The sequence below is a fragment of the Mustela erminea genome, chromosome 19 (genome assembly GCF_009829155.1).
Source record: "Mustela erminea isolate mMusErm1 chromosome 19, mMusErm1.Pri, whole genome shotgun sequence".
NCBI classification, from domain to species: Eukaryota; Metazoa; Chordata; class Mammalia; order Carnivora; family Mustelidae; genus Mustela; species Mustela erminea.
In genome coordinates this window covers 490,311-512,665 of record NC_045632.1, presented here as the reverse complement: position 1 = coordinate 512,665, position 22,355 = coordinate 490,311, and the positions used below count along the sequence as shown (strand labels likewise).

The 22,355-nt window shown below is 56.7% G+C and overlaps 2 protein-coding genes across 2 annotated transcripts in view; both read right to left on the bottom strand.

Moving 5' to 3' along the window:
* Positions 1 to 525, bottom strand: part of POU2F2 (POU class 2 homeobox 2) — a 34,513-nt gene extending 33,988 nt beyond the window's left edge. The window contains 1 exon segment of the mRNA XM_032323131.1: positions 423 to 525. Coding sequence (XP_032179022.1) covers positions 423 to 489 — 67 coding nt within the window. The 5' untranslated portion in view covers positions 490 to 525.
* The window catches only part of ERFL (ETS repressor factor like), a 278,656-nt gene that overhangs the window by 172,676 nt on the left and 83,625 nt on the right, over positions 1 to 22,355 (bottom strand). The window lies entirely within an intron of this gene.

The following is a 22,355-nucleotide window of genomic DNA, read 5'->3' as shown; positions in this document are numbered from 1 at the left end:
AAGAGCCCCGCACGCACAGACACTACAGGCATACTCGGAGGACTCAGAACTACCAATCACCTACACACACACAGAAACTCACACGTACTGAAAAGTCCTGCAACTTAGTGTTCCCACTCCTTAGCAACCCCCCCAACCAAGAAGCCCACTCACTGATCCTCCATATAAGAGCCTGCTACCAACACGGGGCTCCATCATCCGCCCCCCCCCCCCCAGCCCTCAGAACATGGCAGCACAGATGAGGAGGGAGATCAGAAGCCCCCAGGTGTTTGGAGTGGAAGGGAAGGGGAAAGAGGAGCTGAGGGTGGGGACCCAGGGTGGGAAAGGGGGAGCTGGTGAGATACAGAGCAAAAGAAAACAAGAGGAGACAGCTAAGGAGGAAGGGCAGGGCAGGCAGCGGGCGCTGGCCCCAGGCCCCTTACCTGGAGCCCCCATGCTGGAGTGAACCATGCTGCCCGCCCCGCAGGGCTGGGGGAACAACTGTGTCATCTCCCCGCCCTCTCTGGGGGCCAAGCCCTCTCAGCCGGAAGTCACCCAGGGAGGAAACCACAGGGTCCGCCCCCTTCAAAAGGGAAAATACTCTGGCCCAAAGGCCCACCTCAGGAGGCTGCGGACCCCAAATTATGTGTGTGTTGGGGAAGTGGGGGCACAGGGTCCCCAGGCTGGAGAGGCTGAGTCCTCCAGCTGAGTGTCTGGGACACTCCTGCCCCAGCTGCCCCAGCCCTCCCTCCAGCTGCCTCCACAAAGGCCGACACATCTGGAACAGGGCATGTGGGCCTGGGAAAGAGGGTGGGCCTCTAACAACAACAACACTAAACACTGGCTGGAAGTTTTGGGGGGGCTTTCCCAACGCCAGGCTTGACAGGCACCATCTCTTATACTGATCACTATTTGTGCCATTTTACAGACCAAAAGACTGAGGGCCAATAGAGCTGAGGTGCCTTCCCGAGGGCCCAGAGCCAAGAAGCGATGAAGCCAAGAAGCACAGCGCGGGGAGACGTTTGCGCTGGGTGTCCTGCAAGGCAGTGAGGGGGGAGGTACCCAGCCGCGCACCTGTCTGCAGGTGTGGCATCCATCCATTAAGAGGAATCGGTGCCCGTGGGCGGTGGCAGTGAGGGCGACGGGGCAGGGCCTTGACCCACAATGGCAAGACGTCTGCCGGGGGCAAATGCGGGCGGCCGAGCCGGTTCGGGAGAGGGGAGCCCCGCGTCCCAAGTCTGCCCGCCGGCCATTCTCAGAACTGCGCTCCCGGCCTAGCATTTCCCACCGTGCCCGCCAGAGGGCGGCAGCGCTCAGCCAATAGGCCGGAGGGCGGGGCCGGCTGCGGAGGAGGAAGCCCCTCCCTCCGCTCCCCTCCCCGCCCCCCCCCCGCCCCCGCGCGCACACCTGCGAGGGTCACACAAAGGCGCAGGACTCCCAGTGCACCGTGGTGTAGACAAAGGCGCGGCGGAATCCTCTGCCCTCTTCCTCCTGCCCGCGCTCGGTCCGAGGCTGCAAGGCCACCTGGCGCGTCCACACAGCCCGCCCGCCCGCACTAGGTCCCGCAGGACTCGCCGCTCCCACAATGAGGGACACCCAAACCACACGCGCGCACACAGACTCCTGGACTCACCCAGACAGACACATACACTCAAGCATTTACACACATGGGCCCCAGCACTTCACACACACGTGTGCACACGCAGACACAAGAGAACCCTCGTCTATGAGCCCAGGGTCCAATGCCAGCCTTCTCCACCCACCATCCGAGACTCCTGTGTACAGAAACCCCTCTGCTCCCTCACGTGGGCACAAGGGCACATCTACACGTGTGTGCCCAGGCACACCTCCTGGCCATGCATGTGTGCCCACCCGTGCATACTCGGGCAGGACAGAACACCCAGGCACACCTCCTGGCCATGCACGTGTGCCCACCCGTGCACACTCGGGCAGGACAGAACACACAGGCATGAAGTGAGGCCTCTGCTCACTTCATGAGTGTCCTTCTTTCTGGACCCAGTGCACCCAGACACACCCAGGCAGGCAGGCCAGCCAGCCCACTCACTGGGGATGGCCAAGAGCTTTTACATCTGCACACAGAGGCGACAGTTCCCAGCTACCTACACTCCACAGCACCCCATATCCCAACAGCTATTTCACCCAGGAGATCCAGAGACCACACAGCATCAAGCCACCCACCACAGCTTCAACTCAGACCTCCCCCCTCCTGGCCCAACCCCATCTCTCTTTCAGATGCAGGGTTTCTGTACATGAGGGCCTTCCAAATGGCAGTCTGGCTGGTGGCCGTGAGTACTGGAGTCTTGTCTTGATGCTGTAGGCTCTGTTCTGATTTAGGATTTATATCTTGAGGGGCATGGAAATGAGGGTCATAAGGACATCACGGGGGGCCAGAACCCTACCAAGCCACCGTCGTGATCCACCATGGACATAGTCAATGTCAACCATGTCAGGTTCCTGCTTTTGGACATGACTGGGTGTCAGCCCCTTAGGATGAGAACGAAGGGAAGTGCCACCCATTTCTGGCACTGCCCTCCCAGGTCTGTAGCTGAGTGAGGGGAGCCAGGCAGGGAAGGCCTCAAGTGCTCCCCCAAGGGATAAAATCACCCCATACTTCTTGCTTCCCAGGGCTGACGGAGTCCCTGAGCTGGAGTCAGGGAGCGGAAGAAGAATGGGTCTGAGGTGTCTGCCTGCTGGGAAAGAACAGAGGGCCAGACTTTGGGGCCTCTGGGTGGGGAAGGCCTGGCAACAAGGAATGGGAGGCCCAGGCAGGGCAGATAGTGCCCTCTCAGCCAGAGAAGAGGCCTCAAGCCATGTTGAGCAAGGCAGGTAGGACATGGGAGCTGGGGAGCAGTGGGGGGCCTCTCAGGTGTGGGGAGCCTGGGAGGGAGGCAGTACAGGGGAGGCCAGGCTGGGCTCAGGGCTGAGCGGTAATTAAAGGAGACGTAGGGGGCTCCCCAGGGCCAGCGGGGCTGGTAACTGACACGCGGGCCCCATTGCTCTGCTCATATTTCTCACCGGATCGATACGTTTGACTCCCGACAAGACAATAATCGCTTGTACGCGGCCGGCGAGTCGATCAAATACATTATTAGAGCGAGGTCCCCCGGGGGCCCGGCGGGGAGTGGTGGGGGGGAGCAGCCAGCCCACCGGGGACAGCAGAGCGGGATTCTTCACCCCTCAGGGCCCCCAGCCATGGCCTCTTCCTCTCTGTTGCCCCTGGGGACCCTCTCTGTGGCTTGGTTCCCTGACTTCTTTCGGAATTCCTGCTGTCTCTGGCAACCTCTCCACTCAGCCCCCCCAACATGTCCCTGCTCTGCATGGGGACCCAAGGGGTCTTTCTCTGCAAGTGCTTCCTCATCTGTAGAGCTGTGTGTGTGAGAGCTCAGAGAGGCCCCTCAACCCCCAGCTTGACTGGAGACAGGGATACAGGCCACACTGAGTCAACAGCCGGCCCAGTAGGAGAACTGGTGATTCACCGATACCAACCTTCCTCTTCCTCTCAACTTGTGGGCCTTTAGAAGAGAACAGACTGAGAAGGCTCTGGAGGGGAGAGGGGGTCAGGGAAACTGGCTAAGGGACCCAAACATATTGGAAAACAGAATGAGGAGTGGCAGACAGACACAGAGACAGAGAGGGGTCTGGCTAGTCCTACTGCAAGGCGATCCTCCTGTGGGCCTTACATACTCTCAAACCAAACCTAGCCTCGGCCTGCCCTGGGGACTGCTTGCCCACCTCTTCCCTCACCTGCCCAGTTTCTGGGCTTGAGCCTGCACTTCCTGTTTACACACCTGCTTCACCCTCTGCCCTGCCCTCAAAACGCTTCTCCAATGGCCCTAAATCAAGGTCAAACTGCAACCACCCCATGATCTGCTTCGGAGCACCCAGCATCCAGGGACTTAAAAATATATTTCTTCTTCACCATCATCATCACCACCACCAACACCACCAAAAGCAGCAGGAGCAGCACAGTCTGCTCTGTGCTAGTTGAGCCAATACAGTATTTCTAGTTCTCACGACAATCTGAGAAAGCAAGGTCTATGATCATCCCCCATTTTACTGATGAATTGGAGCTCAGAGAGGTGAAGTCACTTGCCCCATGTCACACAGCATGTGAATGGTAGAGTCAGGAATCAAACCCAGACGTGTCCTCTGCATAGCTTGCTCTCTCTCTCCCGCACCATGGGCCTCCTTCGAGCTTTAGAATGTTCCCCATCCTCCAGTGGACAGCAGGAAGCCCACCCAGGAACACCAAATCCCTTCACGGCCTGCAACCCCACTCCCACAACCCTTAGTCCTGATTTTCAACAATGCAGTCGACTCCCTCTGACTCATCAGCTCCTGGCTAAAGGTAGGTCAACCCTTCCATGTCCTTCAATTCAAGTGTTTCCTGCGAGTCCCTTGGTGCCAAACCCTGGGCTGGGGGCTGAGGACCTAGAGATGAGCTGGGCTGAAACATGCCTGAGAATCTGATGGAAGACAGAGGCTGGTGTGGTACAGAAGGCTTGTGAAGAGGTGGCATTTACAAAGCAGTCTGGCCTTCGTGAGGCAGAGAATGTGGGGGAGCCCACTGCCAACAACGGGAACGGAAGAGGTGGGAAGGGAAGCACGTATGGCTTGGTACAGGGCAGTCAAGGCAGATAGAGGAGACAAGGTGGAGAAGCCGAGCCAGGCCCCAGGGTCTTGCAGGCTGGCAAGCATTTTGGATTTTACTGCAAGCACAGTGGGATGCCACCCAGAGGGTCTTCAGCAGAGAAGTGACATGTTTCTGTGGATGACTCAGGCTGCTGTGGGAGGCTAGACTGAAGGGCCAGAGTGTGAGGGAGGTCAGCCAGGAGGAAATGGGTGGTGTCCATGTGAGATGGAGGGGATGATGGCTGGGACCAGCATGCTGGCAGTGGTGGTGTCGCAAACAGGTGTCCCTAGAAGCAATTTCCAGAGTAGACCCAATAGGATTGTGTGATTTGCTGGAGGTGGGGTGGGAGTTGGGGGACGAATCAAGAATGAAGCCAGGAAGGCAGAAGTACCTTTTCTGCCTTTGAAAGGTTGAAGATAAGGGAGACCTCAGGCTGGAATGAGAAAGATCTGGGCAGGGCGCCATACATGCCTTGAAGCTGGATTTGACATTGCAGGTAGAAGACTTTTGAGCTTGGACAGTACGTGTAAGAGAGATCCATGGTGTGAGGACAGGCTGGTGGGTGGAATCTGGAGGCAGGATAAGCACAGAGAAGACTGGGACAATGGCTGAGATGACAGGGAGGTTGGGGCCATGAGAGTCTGCCTTCACACCAGATTCTACAGGACTCTAGTGGGCCTGCAGGTGGATGACTGGGGCACATGGCTGGGTAAATACTGAGACCATTACCGATGGACAGTGGGAAGGAAAGCAGATGCCCAGGTCAGTGCTGGGGGCAAGATCAGGAAGAGGTGTATCAGAAGCAGCAAGCTCTATGGACCAGGAATCCAGGAGATGCTTAATAAATTCACATGGACACAGCTTTCCTCGCTGTACCACCCTCAAGCCTGTGACACCATTTCCCCAAAACCTGCCAGAATTCCCAAGAGTTCACCTCAAGTAAGAAGAGATCAAGAAGGGGCGCCTGGGTGGCTCAGTGGGTTAAGCCGCTGCCTTCGGCTCAGGTCATGATCTCAGGGTCCTGGGATCGAGTCCCGCATCGGGCTCTCTGCTCAGCAGGGAGCCTGCTTCCCTCTCTCTCTCTCTCTGCCTGCCTCTCCATCTACTTGTGATTTCTCTCTGTCAAATAAATAAATAAAATCTTAAAAAAAAAAAAAAAAAGAAGAGATCAAGAAGCACTGTGATAGGACTTCGGGAAGACAAAAGTCACGAGACCAAGCAGATCCCCATTCTTGAACTCGCCATTTGGTGACCTAGGGCAGCCCCTTGCCTGCTCTGGGCCTCAGTTTCCCCATCTCTAGGAAGTTAGAGCTTCTTCCAGCTCTAACAGTCTGTACTTGAATGAAACAAGAATGGGCAAGACAGTCTGAGGGATGGGACGCCTGGGTGGCTCAGTTGGTTCGACGACTGCCTTCGGCTCAGGTCATGATCCCGGAGTCCCAGGATCGAGTCCCGCATCGGGCTCCCAGCTCCACGGGAAGTCTGCTTCTCTCTCTGACCTTCTCCTCGCTCATGTTCTCTCTCACTGTCTCTCTCTCAAATAAATAAATAAAATCTTTAAAAAAAAGAAAAAAGACAGTCTGAGGGATCCACGAGCTATAGGACAAACACAGGGAGAGAGAGGCCTGTATTGCAGACCTACACTCAGGAGGACCTGGCTGTGGGTACTCAGGGCTCCACTGATTCCTCACCTCTTATTAAGGACTTTTGTTATCCCCATTTTAAAGAAATGAGGGCGAGTGAGGGCCACGGTCATAGCTAGTCTGGGGCACACCCACAGGCTCTCTGACCCCAAAGCCTGTGCCCAAACTGCCATGCTGAGCTCACTGTTCCTCCTCCTGGCTTGTATGCGTCTCTCCCATTGTAGGTCCTCTGAGAATAGGGCCCTTGGCATCTATCAATCCACACCCACCAGGGCCTCCAAGGAAGCAAAAGCACCAGGTGCTTGGCTGTGGGCCTTCCCCTGACAAGGCACCGCCCTTGGCCGGGGAGTCCGCACCCAGTCCTTAGCTGTCCGCACCAATTCAGGCCAGAATTCCCACTCTTCCAGCAAGACTGTTGGCTGGAGGCGCCTCCCACAGGCAGGTAGGGAGCTGTCCAAAGGCTGAAGCACAAGGGCCACCGTCCTTGGTCCAGAGGCTCTCCGGTAACCTTGCTCGGCCTCTGGGACAAACTCAGTCCCTGCACCATCACAGCCTCCTGGGCCCTGCAGGGCTTCACCTTTCCCCACGGAGAGCACCACACACCAGCCACAATGGAGGAAGTCTGTCCTCACCGCGGGGCCTTTGACCTTGCTGAGCCCTCCCTCAGAATGCTGTTCCCATCTCTTCACATTCCTCTGGTCCTTGAGAACTCCTGTCAAAGGCTGCCTCCTCCAAGAGGCCCTCCCTTAGACTCTCCACGCCATCACCCGGTTTCATTTTCCTTGTAGTGCTCTCTGGAATTCAACTATTGGCAGCTTGTTTATCTGGTTCCCCCTCTGAAATGGAAGCTCTCTGAAAGCAGGTGTCTTTTTTTTTTTTTTTTTTTATCTTGTCCACTGTGGTGTTCCCAGCCCCTAAAATAGTACCTGGCACACAGCAGGTGTTCCAGCCCTCTCTGCTGAATGAATAAACCCTTCTGGGCTCCCAGAGCCCACAGAATGAAGTCCAAGGCTGGCTGACTTCTAAACCAGTGCTCATCTACGCTGTACAGATAATTACGGTCTGCAGGGCGGGTGCCCTAATACAATGAAGTCCAAGTCCACAGGATCTCTGCCGACCTGTGCAGCCATTTTGCTCCCAGAGCTCCCCTGCTTCCTCTGGTCAACACTTTGGATTCCTCTATGTGCCTCACCTTCCTGCCTCCTTTGTCAGTCTCAGCTCAAATCTCCCCCCGCCCTGCAACCCTTCCCTGACTCCTCCACCAGAGGTCCGATGAATAGTAAATGACCCGTCTTCCCATGCCCAGGCAGCATTCTGGGTTAGTACCAATAGCCCTGCATTGCAGTTGTTCCCCATTGAGGCCACCACACAGAGCAGGGCTTGAAGGCAGGGCAGAGCCCAATCCGATCTGTTACTGTGGCATCAGAGCCCAGCACTGGGCCTTCAGGCAGGCAGTCAGGGCTCCAGGAATGTTTGTTGTATTAGGGCACCCGCCCTGCAGACTGTAATTATCTGTAGAGTGTAGATAAGCACTGGTTTAGGAGTCAGCCGTATGAGGATTTGCAAACTGGTTCCTCCATTCACTTGCTGTGTGACCCTGGGCAAGTGAATTCACCTCTCTGAGCCTCAGGCTCCACCTCTGTGAAATGGGGGCACTATCATGGGCTGACAGGAACATCATCAATCTTAAATGTAATACTAGCAACCATACACGAGGACTTCAGCAAGTTCATAAAGTGTTCGTCACATCAAGGTTTGAAAGAGGAATATCAGCAACAACCCGGACGCCACCAACAGGACAGAGGCTGAGTAAATTGTAGTATATTCCTCCTCGGCATGTGGTTGTGAAAGACAATGAGACAGACCTTGATGTGGACCCGGAAAGTTCTCCAAGCCTCTGCTGAGTGAGAAAGCAAGCTGCAGAAGGACTTATACAATTTAATATCATTTACGTTAAACATCTACAAACATTGCCATACATTTTCTGTGGGTGCACAGGTAGCCACAAATGCAGAGAAAAAGGTCTGAGGGTCACTGACTACTGACAGCTACCTTTGGTGAGGGGACCAGACTGGGGAAGCAGAGGGTTTTCAACCTTTTCTGTTATGGTTTTGGTCTTTATAATCTGACTATATTCATTTTTTTAATTAAAATCAGAATACATTAGGGGTGCCTGGGTCGCTCAGTTAGTTAAATGGCTGCCTTTGGCTTGGGTCATGATCCCAGGGTCCTGGGTTCGAACCCCACATCGGGCTCCCTGCTCAGCGGAGATCCTGCTTCTCCCTCTCCCTCTGCCTGCCTCCCTGCCTACTTGTGCTCTCTCTGCAAGTCTGCCAAATAAATAAAATCTTTTTTAAAAATTAAGAATACATTAAATGAGACATGGTGGCTAACTACAAAGGAATAGTGAAGAAACTGTTATTCCCCAAATGGGGACAGTGGTTGCTTCTAGGAGAGGTGGGGGGTGTTGTTGGAGAAGGGCCACATAGGGGTGAAGGCTGCTGAAAGCTGGGGGCCCTCTTGATCCCGAACAAGTGGTGACTGCGCAGATATTCGGTTAATAAAGACTGATTAAGCTGTACATTTATGACGCATCCACATGACCATGCTTCCTGTGGGCAGGGCCAGCTCATATAGATGTAGTATCATCTGCTCCCCACCCAGCCCTAATTCACTGCACAGAAGCAGACATTCACACAAGTCCTTGTTCAGTAGGGTGCGCCCCATACCTGCCAGTGCTCCCAGGGAAGAGCCGCTGTCCAGGGTACTAAGGGCCCAAGCCTGAGAGCTGACCAGATAACTAGGCCAGCTTCGAGACTCCTTATCCTAACCAGTTACTGTTCAACCCTGCCATGTGACCCAACCCTAGGCTGCCTCTACCACATCACCTCCCATCATGCCTCTGCCGTGCTTCCGGATCTTTGCCTGTGTTCTCCCCCTGCCTGGTGCCACCTTTCCCCAGATGTTCCCTGGTACCTTCCCTCACTCATTCCTGGATTCCACTTACATGTCCTCGACACAGAGAGGTCTTGGTCATCCCGCCTCATGTGAGCCTTTCCTCTCCTCCTTTCTATCCTCTCCCAGCATGTCTCACTGCCTAACGTTCAAGTTTTCACAGGTTATGTGCTTGTTTATAATCTGCTTCCCCACACCAGAATGTCCATGTCAGGAGGACAGGGAGCCTGTCCGTCCTGCTCGGTTTTATCTTGCTTTTTAAAAGAGCCTCTGCTGCCCAAAATTGCATTAATCATAAACCTCAGTTCACTACATATTCCCATTGTTGCCTGGGCAAACCCCCTGCCATTATTTATTTGCTTATTTTATTCATTTTAAATAATGTGTTCACATGAACCCGCCACTCAACATTCAGATTGAAACCATGAAAATAATCGCTCTGACTCCTGCCTGACTTGTTCACGTTATATCCCCAGCGTCTGCTATGTAAGAGGCACTCGGAAGCTATTTACTTAGAATAAGCTAAGGGACACTGACCACCACACATGCAAAAGGGAGCTCATGGGAGTGCCTGGCTGGCCCCCCAAGGAAGCAGATGGGGGTAGAGAAGAAATCAAAGGCCAGGTCCTCCAGTGATCTCCCCTGTCCTCCCTGGTGCCCCCAGGCTCTGCTCTGCCTGGCCCAAAGCCTCTTCTGTGCAATTCAACTCTACACCTTCACGGAGGGCCCACGGTGCCAGACCTTGTGCCAGGAGCTGAGGATACTGAGCACATCCTCAGTGGTTCTCAAAGCACCAGGCCCCGGGCCCCCTGGCTGTCCGCTGCTACCCTGAGCCATAAGAACAGCCAGCCAGCGCCTGCTCATGCAGGCATGTGCTCCGTGCTCTCCTTGCATCATTTCTTGGCATCTTCCCAGTGAGCCAATAAAGCAGGTGCTGTTCCTTTCCCCTCTTTCCAGAGGAGCAGGCTGAGATGGGCCACAGTGGGCAGGGACTTGCCCAGACCAGGACAGAGCAGGGCAATTTGAGAGCCCAGCTTGCCTTACCCTGGGGCATGCTCCCTGCATTTCTGCCAAAGCAACTAGCATAGCGTAAAATGTGTCCACTTTGGAGTCACATAATAGGTGGTAAGGTCAGGTCCCAGTGGCGGCGTTCAGTGAGGCATGGGCAGGGGTGTCCCTTGGCCCAGCAATACCAGTCACGAAGGGTCTCATTGAACAAGAACTCCCTTTTTTGACTTTACAGTTGGGTGCCCCTGCCAGACCACACCACCTGGGGGACACTGATAGTCCTGTTTTACTAAATCAGATAGCTTAATACATGACCTGGCAAATGTTAGTTATTTGGCATTTTGTTGTTGTTGAGAGCACAAGCTGATAAGTCCATTTTGCTGTTCTTTTATTCTCAGCATACTGGGAAGCTCAAAAAGTAGAAGTGGTCCCAGGGTTTTCTCAGCCGCTATGAAGCTTGCTGAGTCCTTGCTTCCTTGCTGTGTGACTTCAAGCAAGCCACCCAACCTCTCTGAGCCTCTCCCAGAACTGTGTGGCCTCTGAACAGCAATCACAGAGGGCCCTGCCTGCAGGAGGTGCCCCATAGACATTTTTTTGGAGGCATTTAACCTGATGGAATGAGGTTGGCCACCATCATATGGGACAGTCCCTGCCACAGTGGAAACAAACCGTGAGCTCTGGACTCTTGAAGGAAAGTGAAGGATCAAGGGACATGTGTAGGGTTTTGGTGTGACAACCATTTACTGAGATGGGACGAGTTCCTAGAAGAGCTCAGGGACAAGGAATCCAGAGCTCTGCTTCAGACGATTAAAGGAGGCACCCTGCACCCACTGGTTAGAAACATTTTCCATGCATTTTCTCATTAAATATTCTTGCTGAGTGGTTCTATAAGACAACCATTATGAACAAGCCCATTTTACAGGTGATGAGACTGATGCTCTGCAAGGTCGAATCATTTGCCTGGGCTGACACAGATGGAACCAGGGTCGGTATCCAGGCAGCTGGACTCTTAAGTCCGTGTCTCCGTCCACCTGCTCTTCCTCTCCCCAGGATTCTCCCCCCAGGCCCTTGCCCACCTCTTCCCATTGGCTTGGGCCTGGGTGTGACGTCTGAGACATCCACGTGCCTCTGTCCCTGTCCCGGCTATGGCCTCCTGCCAATAGGAGCCATTCGCTAAGAGCTTTCATGTCAGTTGGCTCCCCGAGTCACAGCGACACTGGCGTGCACCCTGAACAGTGTCCAGAGGGCCCTGGTACATTCTCCAAGCTCACACAGCAAGGCCATCTGTGAGGAGAGCACACACCTACAGACCGACTCGCCTCGTGCACCTGCTTGCTCAGAGCTCGCCTCTTCCGTGAAGTAGCCTAAGGAAGGCCTCTCGGTCACCTCCATGCAGGACCTCTGTCCAGCAGTGAACTTCTCCTCCGTGCCAAAAACAGCAGCCACTTTGAGGTTTGTGTAGAAAACATTATAAATATGCAACCCAGGATTTTACCTCCCAGAAGTTGCCCCCGGCCTCCTAGAGAAAAAGCAGCCTCTGTCCTGGTAAGAGGAAAGGCGTGGGTGTGTGCGGGGCCAGACCCTCACTCCGCCTGACCAGCCGTGTGGCCTGGAATCGCCAGCTCCGCTACTTGAAGCCTCGTTATGAGCGCCGTCCCCAAAGCCCCCTTGGATTCATCCATAAACACAGCCTGGCACCACTTCCAGCTTCCTCCCTGCAGGTCTTCCTGCTGCCATGCATGACTCCCATAGTCTCCTCTTGCCCTGGCACCCCCAGAGATTCTTTCTAAAACTTAATCAGGCCATCTCTCCCTTGCTTAAGACTTTAGAGACTTTCCTGCATTGGAACCCAAACCCCTTAACCCAGGCCACAAGGTCCTGTGTGATCTGGTTCCCGCCTACACCTCCCATCTCTTCCCCTACCACTCTCCCCTTTTCCCACCGCACTTCAAGTCACACTGCCTCCTTTTGTTCCTCAGACCAAACTTTTTGCACCCCAGGCCCTTTGCATGCGCTATTTATTCCCTCTGCCTGGAAGATCCTTTGTCTAGTTAAGTCCTATTCTTCTTTCAAGGCTCTGCTTAAATGTCTTACCTGGTCTCTGCTGGCTCCCTATAATTGTCTCTTTTTTGGAGTAATTTATCACAATTTCTGATTTTGCATCTCATTGATATTTACGCTTAAAGATCCACATCCACTTTGGTTTGTTAACTCCATGAAAGTAGACTGTGTCAGTTTTGTTCACTGCTTTATCTCCGGTGCCCAACACAGGGCCTAGCACATAGAAAGGGCTTGAGAGTCAGTCACATGGATCCTTTATGGGGACAAGCAGCTGAGTCTTGAGGACTTGAGTCTTCTGAGCCTCAGTTTCCAGTTCTATAAAATCCAGATCATAATTCCTCCCTTCTAGGGCAGTGGGGAGGCTCCAAACAGACAATGAATATTGACGGTGCTTTGGGGAAAAAAAGATGTTCTTCAAATATAGAAGTTTGAAAGAGCTGGGACCTAGGCTGGCCACATTCAGAGAAGAGCAAGAGAGAAGGGCACGGCCATTTGTCAAATAACCTTAACTGCCAGACATTTTACATTTCCTCGTTCACTGACTTCTATGAGATGGTGGTTATGGCCCAGAGGAGAAAAGAGGGGAAACCACCTGCCCATTCAGTAAGTCCGTGGAAGAGCTCGGATTTGAATCCAGCACACAGAGGCAGTCTCGCCTCCTGTGCATTTCCCACAGAACTTGACCTCTTACAGTGGGCTCTGCTGTGGAAAGGGCCAACCAGAGTCGCTTGGGCCTGAATGGCTGTCCCACCTGGGTTCTGCCACTCCCTGGCTGGTGACCTTGGACCCTTCCCTAAGCCTCACTATCCCATCTGCAAAGCAGGAATGATGAGTGTGCCCGCCACCAGAGCCTTAGCCCAAAGTAAGGAGCTATGAGCAGCTGTAGGACATTATTCTTGGACACGAGGGAGAAACATGAGTGAAGTCTTGGAGGCAGGTTGGGGGAATGATGAGAAGGCCGTGGAAAGAGGCCCCATCAGAGAGGAACTCTCAAAGGAGGGGCCCCTGAAGCCAGAGAGATCGGGGACTCCCAGGTCTGCCCCCAGCCATCAAGGGGGGCATTGGAAAGCCTTGACACATCTTGTACTCTGAAGAGTGGCCCCTGTCCGGGGGTGGGGGGATCATCTCCAACCAGCTGGGGAGGGGGAGAGATAGCCACCAGTAAGGGATACTCCAAATCTGGCTCTTCTCTCCACCCTCCTGCTTCCACACCCCTCCCCTCCTTCCAGGTCTCCAGGGCCCCCACCAGAATCTCACACATCTCAATCGCCTGCCAACCTCGTCTCCATGCCAGGGTCCAGCCCAGCCCCAGCTCAGGCCACTCACTGCCCCTGGCCACACACACACACACACACACACACACACACACAGCCCACAGGGGTCTTTTTCTTGCTCGGAGGGCCTTTTACTAATTAGAAATTTATCATCTGAAGACCATACAAAACATTTCCCAACGGTGAAAAGTAAGGGATGTTTTAGGTGCAAGCTAGCATGGGACATGTGGGTCGGTATGTGTGTCTATGCACCACATTTCTAATACAAACTGCCTCTTCCCACCTGCCAGAGGGGTCACAGATACACAGCTTCTTCCCCCCTTCACAAGCCGGGGAGCGTGAGGCCTGAGGGGGAGGAGACGGGAATGCTGCACCAACACATGGATTTGTTGCCTGCGGGGTCACTGAGTCCCTAGAGGAAGGACGGCAGCTTGGAAAGAAGACTGGGTTTCATCCTGGAATCCTCCCTTTCTGAGTACCCCACTATCTGTCAACTTCCCGTCAGTGCAACCTAGAGATGTCTGAATCCCTCTGCTCTTCCCTGCTCCATCACCAGCCCTGGCCCCAGCCCAGCTCCATCGCAGCCCCCCTCTTTCTCCTCCTGCTCCCCACCCCCAGCCATTGCTCAGGTCCCTCCTCCCTTCCTTGGTTGCTTACCCACCCCACACATACCTCTTGAACCCCGTGCATACTGCAGACACTGAGCTTGGAACAAGGGACATGGTCCTCGGAGCTGACGATGGGAGTGGAATCTGGGGTCCCGAACCCATGCCCTACACGGCTCCCTAAAGCCCGACTCTGATCTGTTCACACAACCCAGAAGAGAAGTCTTGGCATCCTGGGCTTTTCTCCCGCTTCCCCTTCCCAGCCGCCAGGAGAAGGTGAGAGGGCAGGTCGGCTGCATGGATCAGGACACCTGGGTGGAGAGGTGACCATGCCTGTCGTCAGCGTGACCCTGCCCCGCAGCCTCCCCGGGAGTCCGTGAGAACTCCAGATTCTCAAGGCCCCAGTCATGCCCATCCCCACAGGAGTGGAAAAACTGAGGGGCAGGGCAGGCAATGACAGGAGCAAAGCCCCATGGCACATCTGTGGGACCCAACCCCTAGTTCTCCAGCTCTGTCTCTGCAGGTGCCACCTCAGTCTAACTCCAGACCCTGACACCCCCAGGAGAAGAGAAGTGAGGTGTGAGATCTTCTCTCTGTACTTCCTGCTGACCTGACGTTCCAAGGGCCTGGGCCTCTGTTTATTTTCACTTTGAGGGAACAGAGAGGGTGGTGGGGACAAACCAAGGAAGATGGGTAGTGAGATGAGGGATGTGGGGGCAGGCAGGGTAGGAGAGAGGGGAGGGAAATGCAGATGGTGGGGCCCAGAAACAGGGCACAGGGTAAGAACGACCAGGAACGCTGCAAGGAAAACGGACAAGGATATGGGGGTGCTGGCATGCCCGGAGACCGTCAGAGTCACACAGAGACAGAGACAGAAGCAAAGAGAGACAAAGAGGAAGGGAGAACAGAAAGTGGGGAGCAAAAGCAAGTCAGGGTGGGGCTCTAGGGGCCATCTGTAAAATGCTTCCCCGACACCCCGCGCATAATGGGGCTGGTGTGTGGGGGTGTCCAAGCCCCTGTTCCCCACCCCAGGGGCCCAAGTGCTATGTGGGAGGGGGAGGCGCAGCCCCTGGAGGACTGCGGCCAGCCAGCACAGGGCTGGGGTCTGCCTTTCCCCACCTGTTCTTATCCCCTGCGCTGCTCTCCTGACTTCGGTCCACACCTCCCTCAACCTGCGGCCATCATCTCCCTGCCTGCCCACCCCTGACACTGTCCTGTCTGTCCCCGGGCCCCCCCAGACAACTCATCCACAGCCCACCTTTCTGCTCCCCAGCAGGTTTGGGGTTCAGGCGGGGAGCCCAGCAGCCTAGATGGGGAGGGGGCCGGTGGATTATCAAGGATGTACTGGACTGCGGCTGACACAGATGAGGAGGAAGAGGAGGGGGTCTTGGTGATGGACGATGCTGGTTCTGCAGTGGGGGGCAGCGGGGAGGGGGTGGAGAAGGGTTGGGGGAGGGGTGGTAAGGAAGCAGGTTGTGGGGGGAGCAGGACCAGGCTCACATTTGGCATTCAGGGCAGCTGACAATAAAAATGCTTTATTGCCAAGAAACTGGATCGATCGGGGCTGGAGGGGGCCGGCAGGGGGGACGCGGAGGGCTCAGCGCAGAGGCCGGCGGCCCGGCCTCCGCAGCGACCAGGGCCCGAGCTGCCCTCCCCCCTGCACCCCCCTCCCTGCCTCCTGCCCTTTCTCTCTCCTGCAGCCACCGCTTAGTTCTTATTATATTTTTTCTTATATATATTTTTCCCCCAGCTTCTCCTGCTCCTGTTATTTTTTTTCTTTTAATTTTTTTAAAAACTCGCTGTACTCCCAACGCCAAAGGCCGAGTGGGGGCAGGGTGGGGGTGTCTGCCCAGGCCAGGCCCCTACCCACAGGGCACCCATAGCTGTTGGCTCTGAGCTGAGCCCCACTTTGCCTCCACATCCCCCCGTTCAATCAGTCTCCCCCCAGAGCCTGCCTCCGTGGGTGCCTATCTCCCCTGCCATTCATCTAAAGGGTCTCCCTCCACCCATTGAAACACCCCCCCCCTCTGGTGGGCGCAAGACCCTGGCTGGGCCTTCCTCCCCTCCCCCTACCTGGCCCCCTGCTCACTCCCAGAGCCATTTGGCTGATGGTCAGAACTGTCCGTCAAGGGGGCTCTGAGCCCCTGGGGACCCAGATGGGAGGAGGGAAGGGGAGAGGTCAGGGGTCAGGCCACGTCCCTTCGGCTCAGCTCTCTCCCCTCCCCCTTCCTAACAAAGGGAACAGCGGCCGACGCTGGGTGGGGGCAGCCTGGTACTCAGGGAAGCAGGGAGGAGAAGGACTGTGGGGATGGCCACGGGCAGGAGGTGGGGGTGGGGCTTCCCTGCCCCCCCTCTGCCCTCCCCCTCGGGTCAAGGCTAAGGTGATTCCTCAACCTCTGGGGGAGGCTGGGCTGGGCTGGGAGGGGAGGAGGATCTGGACAGACAAAGAACTGGAGCCCCAGGGAGTTGGGGGCTGGGGGGAAGCACCTGGGACCCAGGCAGCCCCAGTGAGGGAGGGGAGGCCCACACCCTTCTGGCCTTGGTCTCACCCTCCGCATGGCCCTGCCTCCCTTCTGTATGAATCCCTGCAGATGCCAGAGCCACCCTTGAGCTTGGGCAGGGTTAGATGGGGGTGGGGGGGGGGAGGAACTGAGGCCCAGAGAGGGGAGATCGAGGCAGGACAGGGATGGAGGATGGACACACAGCCCCAGGGCTCTCAGTGCTGTCTGGAGCCTCTCCATTTCCTCTGGTCCTACCTAGGGAGACTTCCCTCCCTTCGCTGCCCAGCTCTGAGGAGACGTAGGTTGGGGGCAGGTCGTAGAAAGTTCTACCAGAGGAAAGAAGAAAGAGGGAGAAGGGGAAGAGGCTGAGTTTTCTTCTGAGAAAGAAGGGGGATGAGGAAAAAGAAATTTTAGGCATGGTGTGTTTCCAGCACTGGCCTGACACAACTCTGAGGTGGAACTTAAAGTCAGAAAGGGCAGGAAACCAACATGGATGGGGCCTTCCTGAGTGCCCAGCTATCAGTGGCTGGGGAAGAGGACATTCAGAGAGGTTCTTTCTCCTGCCCACCAACACACAGCAAAGGAGGTTGATTCAAATTCCTGTCCATCCCTGGCCCAACCCAACACTGCCTCAAAGCCTCCCAGCTGCCCAGCCCAAGTGTGGAGGGCAGAGGGATGCCAAGGCAGTGAACACCTCTGAGCACCCCCACCTACCCCTCCACTCCCCCAAAACCCCATGCCCACAAGAGAGGAAGAGCTGCCCCAGGCAGAAAGATTAGTGCTTAAATTCTTAGTGCTTAAATCCTTCTACCAAGGTGGTTCCCAGGGAGAGGGCCGCAGCCAAGGGGAGGTGCGGAAGGATACGGCAGGCCTCTTTTTGGGGGGGTGGGCTGTCTGGAACCTGGCTCCACAGCCTGCCAAGGAGGCCCCAGATGGGCCAAGGACTATAGGGGTCCCGCTGCCCTCCCCCAAACCTCCCCTCCCTTCTCTCCCTCTCTTTCTCGGCTGGCTATCGACCGGGGCTGTGACATGGTAGATCAATACGGCAGGGATATAAAGCCGGCTGGCTGGCTGCCTGCCTCTGCCTCTGCCTCTCCCTCTCTCCCCGCTTGCCTTCCTTCCCTTTCTCAGAGCCGCACCCAGGTCCCCCACCCCCCATGTCCCCCTTACCCAGGCCTCTGAGGGGCCAACCCCCCCACCCCCCCCAACCCCCCCCCCCCAGCAGGAGAGCTTAGGGAGGCTGAGAGCTTGGACAGCCAGGAGAGGGGGTGAGTATGGGAGTGGGCAGGGAAGCAGATGGGGATGGGGGTCACACTGATAAGGTAAGGGGGTAGGACAAACTGAGGGACAGTCCCCCTGGAAGAAAGCAGGCATCCCCTCAGTTGGGAGCAGCTCGGGGAGATGGGGCCCTTTGAGGGTATGAGAGGGATGAGCCTTTGGGAGGTGGGCAGGGGTACCTGGAGGGGAGCGGGGGAAGGCCCGGGGATGTGCAGAGGAAGGTACGGTGAGTGGGTGCTCAGAGCACTGGGGCCACCCCAGGCAGCCTGCTGCCCAACCACAGAGCCCCTGGCTGCCCCATCCTTGGGTCTCTGTGGGCAGACACTGCCCTGGCCTCGCCCCAGGGCCTGGCCCGCACGTGTATGTGTGTCTGTGTGTGTGTAGCGGGGGTGGTGGGGGATGGTGTTGTAAAGCTTCCAGCAGGAGGCTCCAGGGACATGCTGCAGTGTCCGAGTTGCCGTATGCCTAGGGTGTGCGTGCATCTCCTCCTGGGTGGCCTCGTGTCTGAGTCCTGAAGCTCCGCTGTGGAACTCCAGGACTGTGTGTCCCCGCGTGTCTCAGCTACTGAGACATGTCTGTGTGACCACGAGTATGTGGGTGTGTCCCCGTGGACGCGGGGCTCTGTGAACATGTGTGTGCTTCCCCAACCCTGGGCATCCTCGAAGGTCGGAATGCGTGTACGCAAAACTGTCTGAACCCTCGGGAGGCTGTGCGTGTGTCCCCAGGAGCCCCTCAGTGACCTCCTGTGCCCACGGAACGTGCTGGTTGTGTGTTCTGACGTTCCTGGAAATCTGCGTGTGTGAGCCACCGCCCGCGTGTGTCCGAGCGGGGATGTTTCTGTGAGAGCGGGGGGACCGTGGAGCGAGTCCCCAGGTGTCCACGTGTGTGTGGCTCCTGTGCCTGTGTCTGTGGGTGGTGGTAGGTGTGGTCACCTCCGCATGGGATGGGAGCCTCTTTCTTTCTGAGAGCCGGAGACCCGGTGTGCTTTCTGTGTGTCTACGTGATGCCACGTGTGCCCCTGTGCCGAGGGCCAGGTGTTTTTCCACGAGTGGGCTGGAGGCTCTGGTGTGTCCTGTGTGTGTCATGGTGACTCGGTGCATCTGACAGTGTTGGGGGTGGTCTCCGAGTGGAGGAGGGTGGCGAGGCATCAGAGACGGCTGGCTGGCCCATCTATCGCTACAGCTACCTCGCCTCCAAATCCACATGTGAGGGCCAGCTGCCTCCCCTTCCCTGCTGGAGGCCCCCGATCCCTGCCAGGACAGGCCCAGGGCCCCCGCTCCCTCCCCACTTGGGCATTGGACCTCTGCTCCTCAGCAACCCCTGCTCTGGTGGACGCCACCTCGACTCCACCAAGCGACCTCCGTCCCTCCCAACCCCCCCAGCGCCACGCGCTCCCCCCGCCTTCCCCCCACCACAAGTCCAGTCCAACCCAGACAAAAGCAATTACTCCTGAGGTAGGATGTGAGTGTGGGTGTTAGAAACAGAAAAAAGGGGGGAGGGAGGGGGAGTGAGAGACACACACACAGAGGCAGGGATGGACAGCCAGAGACCCAGAGAGACGGGGACAGGAGAGACCAAGGATGAAAGAGACTGGAAGAGACCCAGACACAGGAGGCAACAGAGGAGAAAAGGAGCAGAGGAAGGGCGGATGGGGCGGTAGGGAGACACACAGACACGGGGACCAGACAGAGAGAGCACGGGCAAGGCACAGATGGAACCGTGCTGTTTAAGCAAGGATGGGGGCCAGAGACGCAGAGGACTGAAGGGCTGGGGGGACAGGAGCGACACACAGAGGGACACAGAAAGATTGCCATAGGAGAGAGGAACAGACGGGGAGAGTGAGACAGAAAAGGCAGAGACAGCTGCCCAGAGAGGAGAGACCGAGAGCTGGGCAGCTGGAGGTGGAGGCAAGTTGGGAACACGGGAGACACTGAGGCCGTGACGCTAGACAGGAGCTAAGGGAGGCCTAGTGCAAACTGGTTTCTCCTTTTGCGTGCGTGTGTGCTCTCTCTCTCTCTCTCTCTCTCACACACACACTCACACACGCACACACACACTCTCTCTCTCTTGCAGCTTTCTTCCCGGGCTCTGCGCACCCCCCCACCCCGGCCCGGACCCATCAGGGGTGCCCAAGCCCTAGGGGCCCACGGTCCTCCAGGCCCCTGTGAGCCAAGGCAGGGGGCTGGATGGACAGATAGGGAGTGGTAGGAACAGACTAGGCTCCTGGTCAGAAGGCGGGGTGGGGAGGGGGTGGTCAGTGGTGGTGCTGAAGTACCTCCCTCCTACAGTCCCTGCAGTCTCTCCTTCCACCTACAAGACATGCACACCAGGGGCCACCAGGGACCCTGGCCAAGTGCAAGCTGCTTATACTCTGTCCCATCTCGGCCTGGTGAGGGGTGGGGCCCCAGGCACCAGGTGTAGGATGTGCCTCCCACTATCCCCCTGATGTGCCCCCAGGCCAGGGGCCCTCACCCCTGGCAGCTCACTTTTGCGCCCTCATCTGCACACTCTTTCTGACTGTCTCTGAGCCCCTTGCTCTGCTCTCCCGGCTGACTTTTTGCTATTTCCTGGTCTCTTGGTCTGCTCTTCTCAGCTGCTCCCCTCTCCAGGCATGTCTCTGTTGCAGGGTGCTCCCTGAGACTCCCGGTCTCTCTCTCCCTTTCTCAGGTGACCCCTCTGGCCCTCCTGTCCACACATGCCCCCAGAGGTGGGCAGATGGCCATATGCCAGTTCTCAGAAGCTGTCCTGGGGTGTGAGGCTGGGCGAGAGGGGGGCACCTCCTTTCTTGTTTTTTCCTCAAGCACTGTTTTTCCTTCTCTCTTCCTCACCGCCCACCCTGCCCCCGCCATCCCTGCCAGGTCTACATCTCTGTGTGGCTCTCTCTGGAGACAAAAAGCTAGATGTGGACCTGTACAAACCCTACTCGCAAGACTGGAAAGAGACCCAGGCTCAGAATAAGGAGGGAGCGGGGCACCATGGAGAAGCAGATACCCGGATGAAATCAAGCAAAGGAAAAAAGAAGGGGACAGGGTGGAGCGCCAGGATGAGGAAGACGAGAGGAAGGAAGCCAGAAGCTGGACAATGCCAGGGGGTGACTTGCAAGGAACTTTGCTAAAGCCACATAGGGTCAGACTGTGGACCGCCCTCTGTCTACCAGCCCCCTATGTGGAGTTAGAGGCGAGTGCCTGCCCTCGGCCCCTGGGGCTCCAAGCCAGCTAGAACAGTGGGGACTTGGGCCTTCACTTGCTCGGGGCCTGGGATGCCTGGGAGCCAGCAGTCCCTGAAGCTGCCTCCAGTCAATGGCCATTTGCATCTCCTCCACAACCATTCGCCCCACCCGGAGGCTGACAGACACTCCCAGTCCTGGGTGGGTGACAGCTCTCTCCACCCACCTAGTGACAGCAAAGGCAGCCAAAGGGATTAAGTGATTTTGTAACACCTAGGAGCATGCTACCAGTAGGCACTCGTACAAGCACACAGGCCGAAGCCTATGGCATACACCCTCTGAGGAGCTCGCTGCTGCCCTCAGGACCACGAGCCCCGCCCCCACCCTGGGGCCGGCCCATGTCCAGGGAACCGCCCCCATACTGCACTTCCTTCCTGCCCACCCAGCACCCACCCAATTCCTGCAACTGGCAAGGCCCCTCCACAGCGGAACAGTGGCTAACTGGGCCTGGGGCATCAAGGAAACCCCCGACCCCACCTACTGACTTCTTGGTTCTGGTCTGCAGAACACCTGCAATGCCACCCAGGCCTGCATTTCGGATCCTGGGACATCCTGCTGCCGTACTCATAATGTCACCCCCAGGAGGAGGCAACCACCTTGTGGCTCCATGTCCCCGCCTCTTAAGCAGCCCTGGGTTCTCTCAAGACCCCTCACTAGACCCGGCAAGAGAAGCCTGTCACCCCCAGCTGAGCTCGTGTGTCTGAGGTAATCCAGACTCCCCCTTAGGGTGTGCGGGGGGGCCCCCAGGCACCCCTGAGTGCTGGTGTCTGAGCCACCTGTGAGACTCCAAGGCCTCATCCACACCCAAAGCCACCATGTCGTTTTGTGGAAGGATGGAAGGAGACAAGGTGCGGATACACCTGCTTCCTGCCCAGCACTGGGAGGGCCTCAGATGCCCAATGGACAGTAGCTGGCCAGGCCAGAATCCACGGTCCCCAATACTGATCCATCCACTGGAACAGTAACTTACACCTCGGCTTCTCCTAACCTTTCAGGAGCCCACTCACCGCCTCCTCCTCTCAAAGACTGCCTGAGGCCCCGGAGCAGGTCAGTCACATGATGCTCTCTCCCGACCCAGCGCCTGGCAGACCTGTGGGTTTGGGGTAGTAGTGTTTATTCCAACTGCCCACCAGCCTGGGGCCCCTCAGAGGCTAGAGGGGTCTGCCCCCTG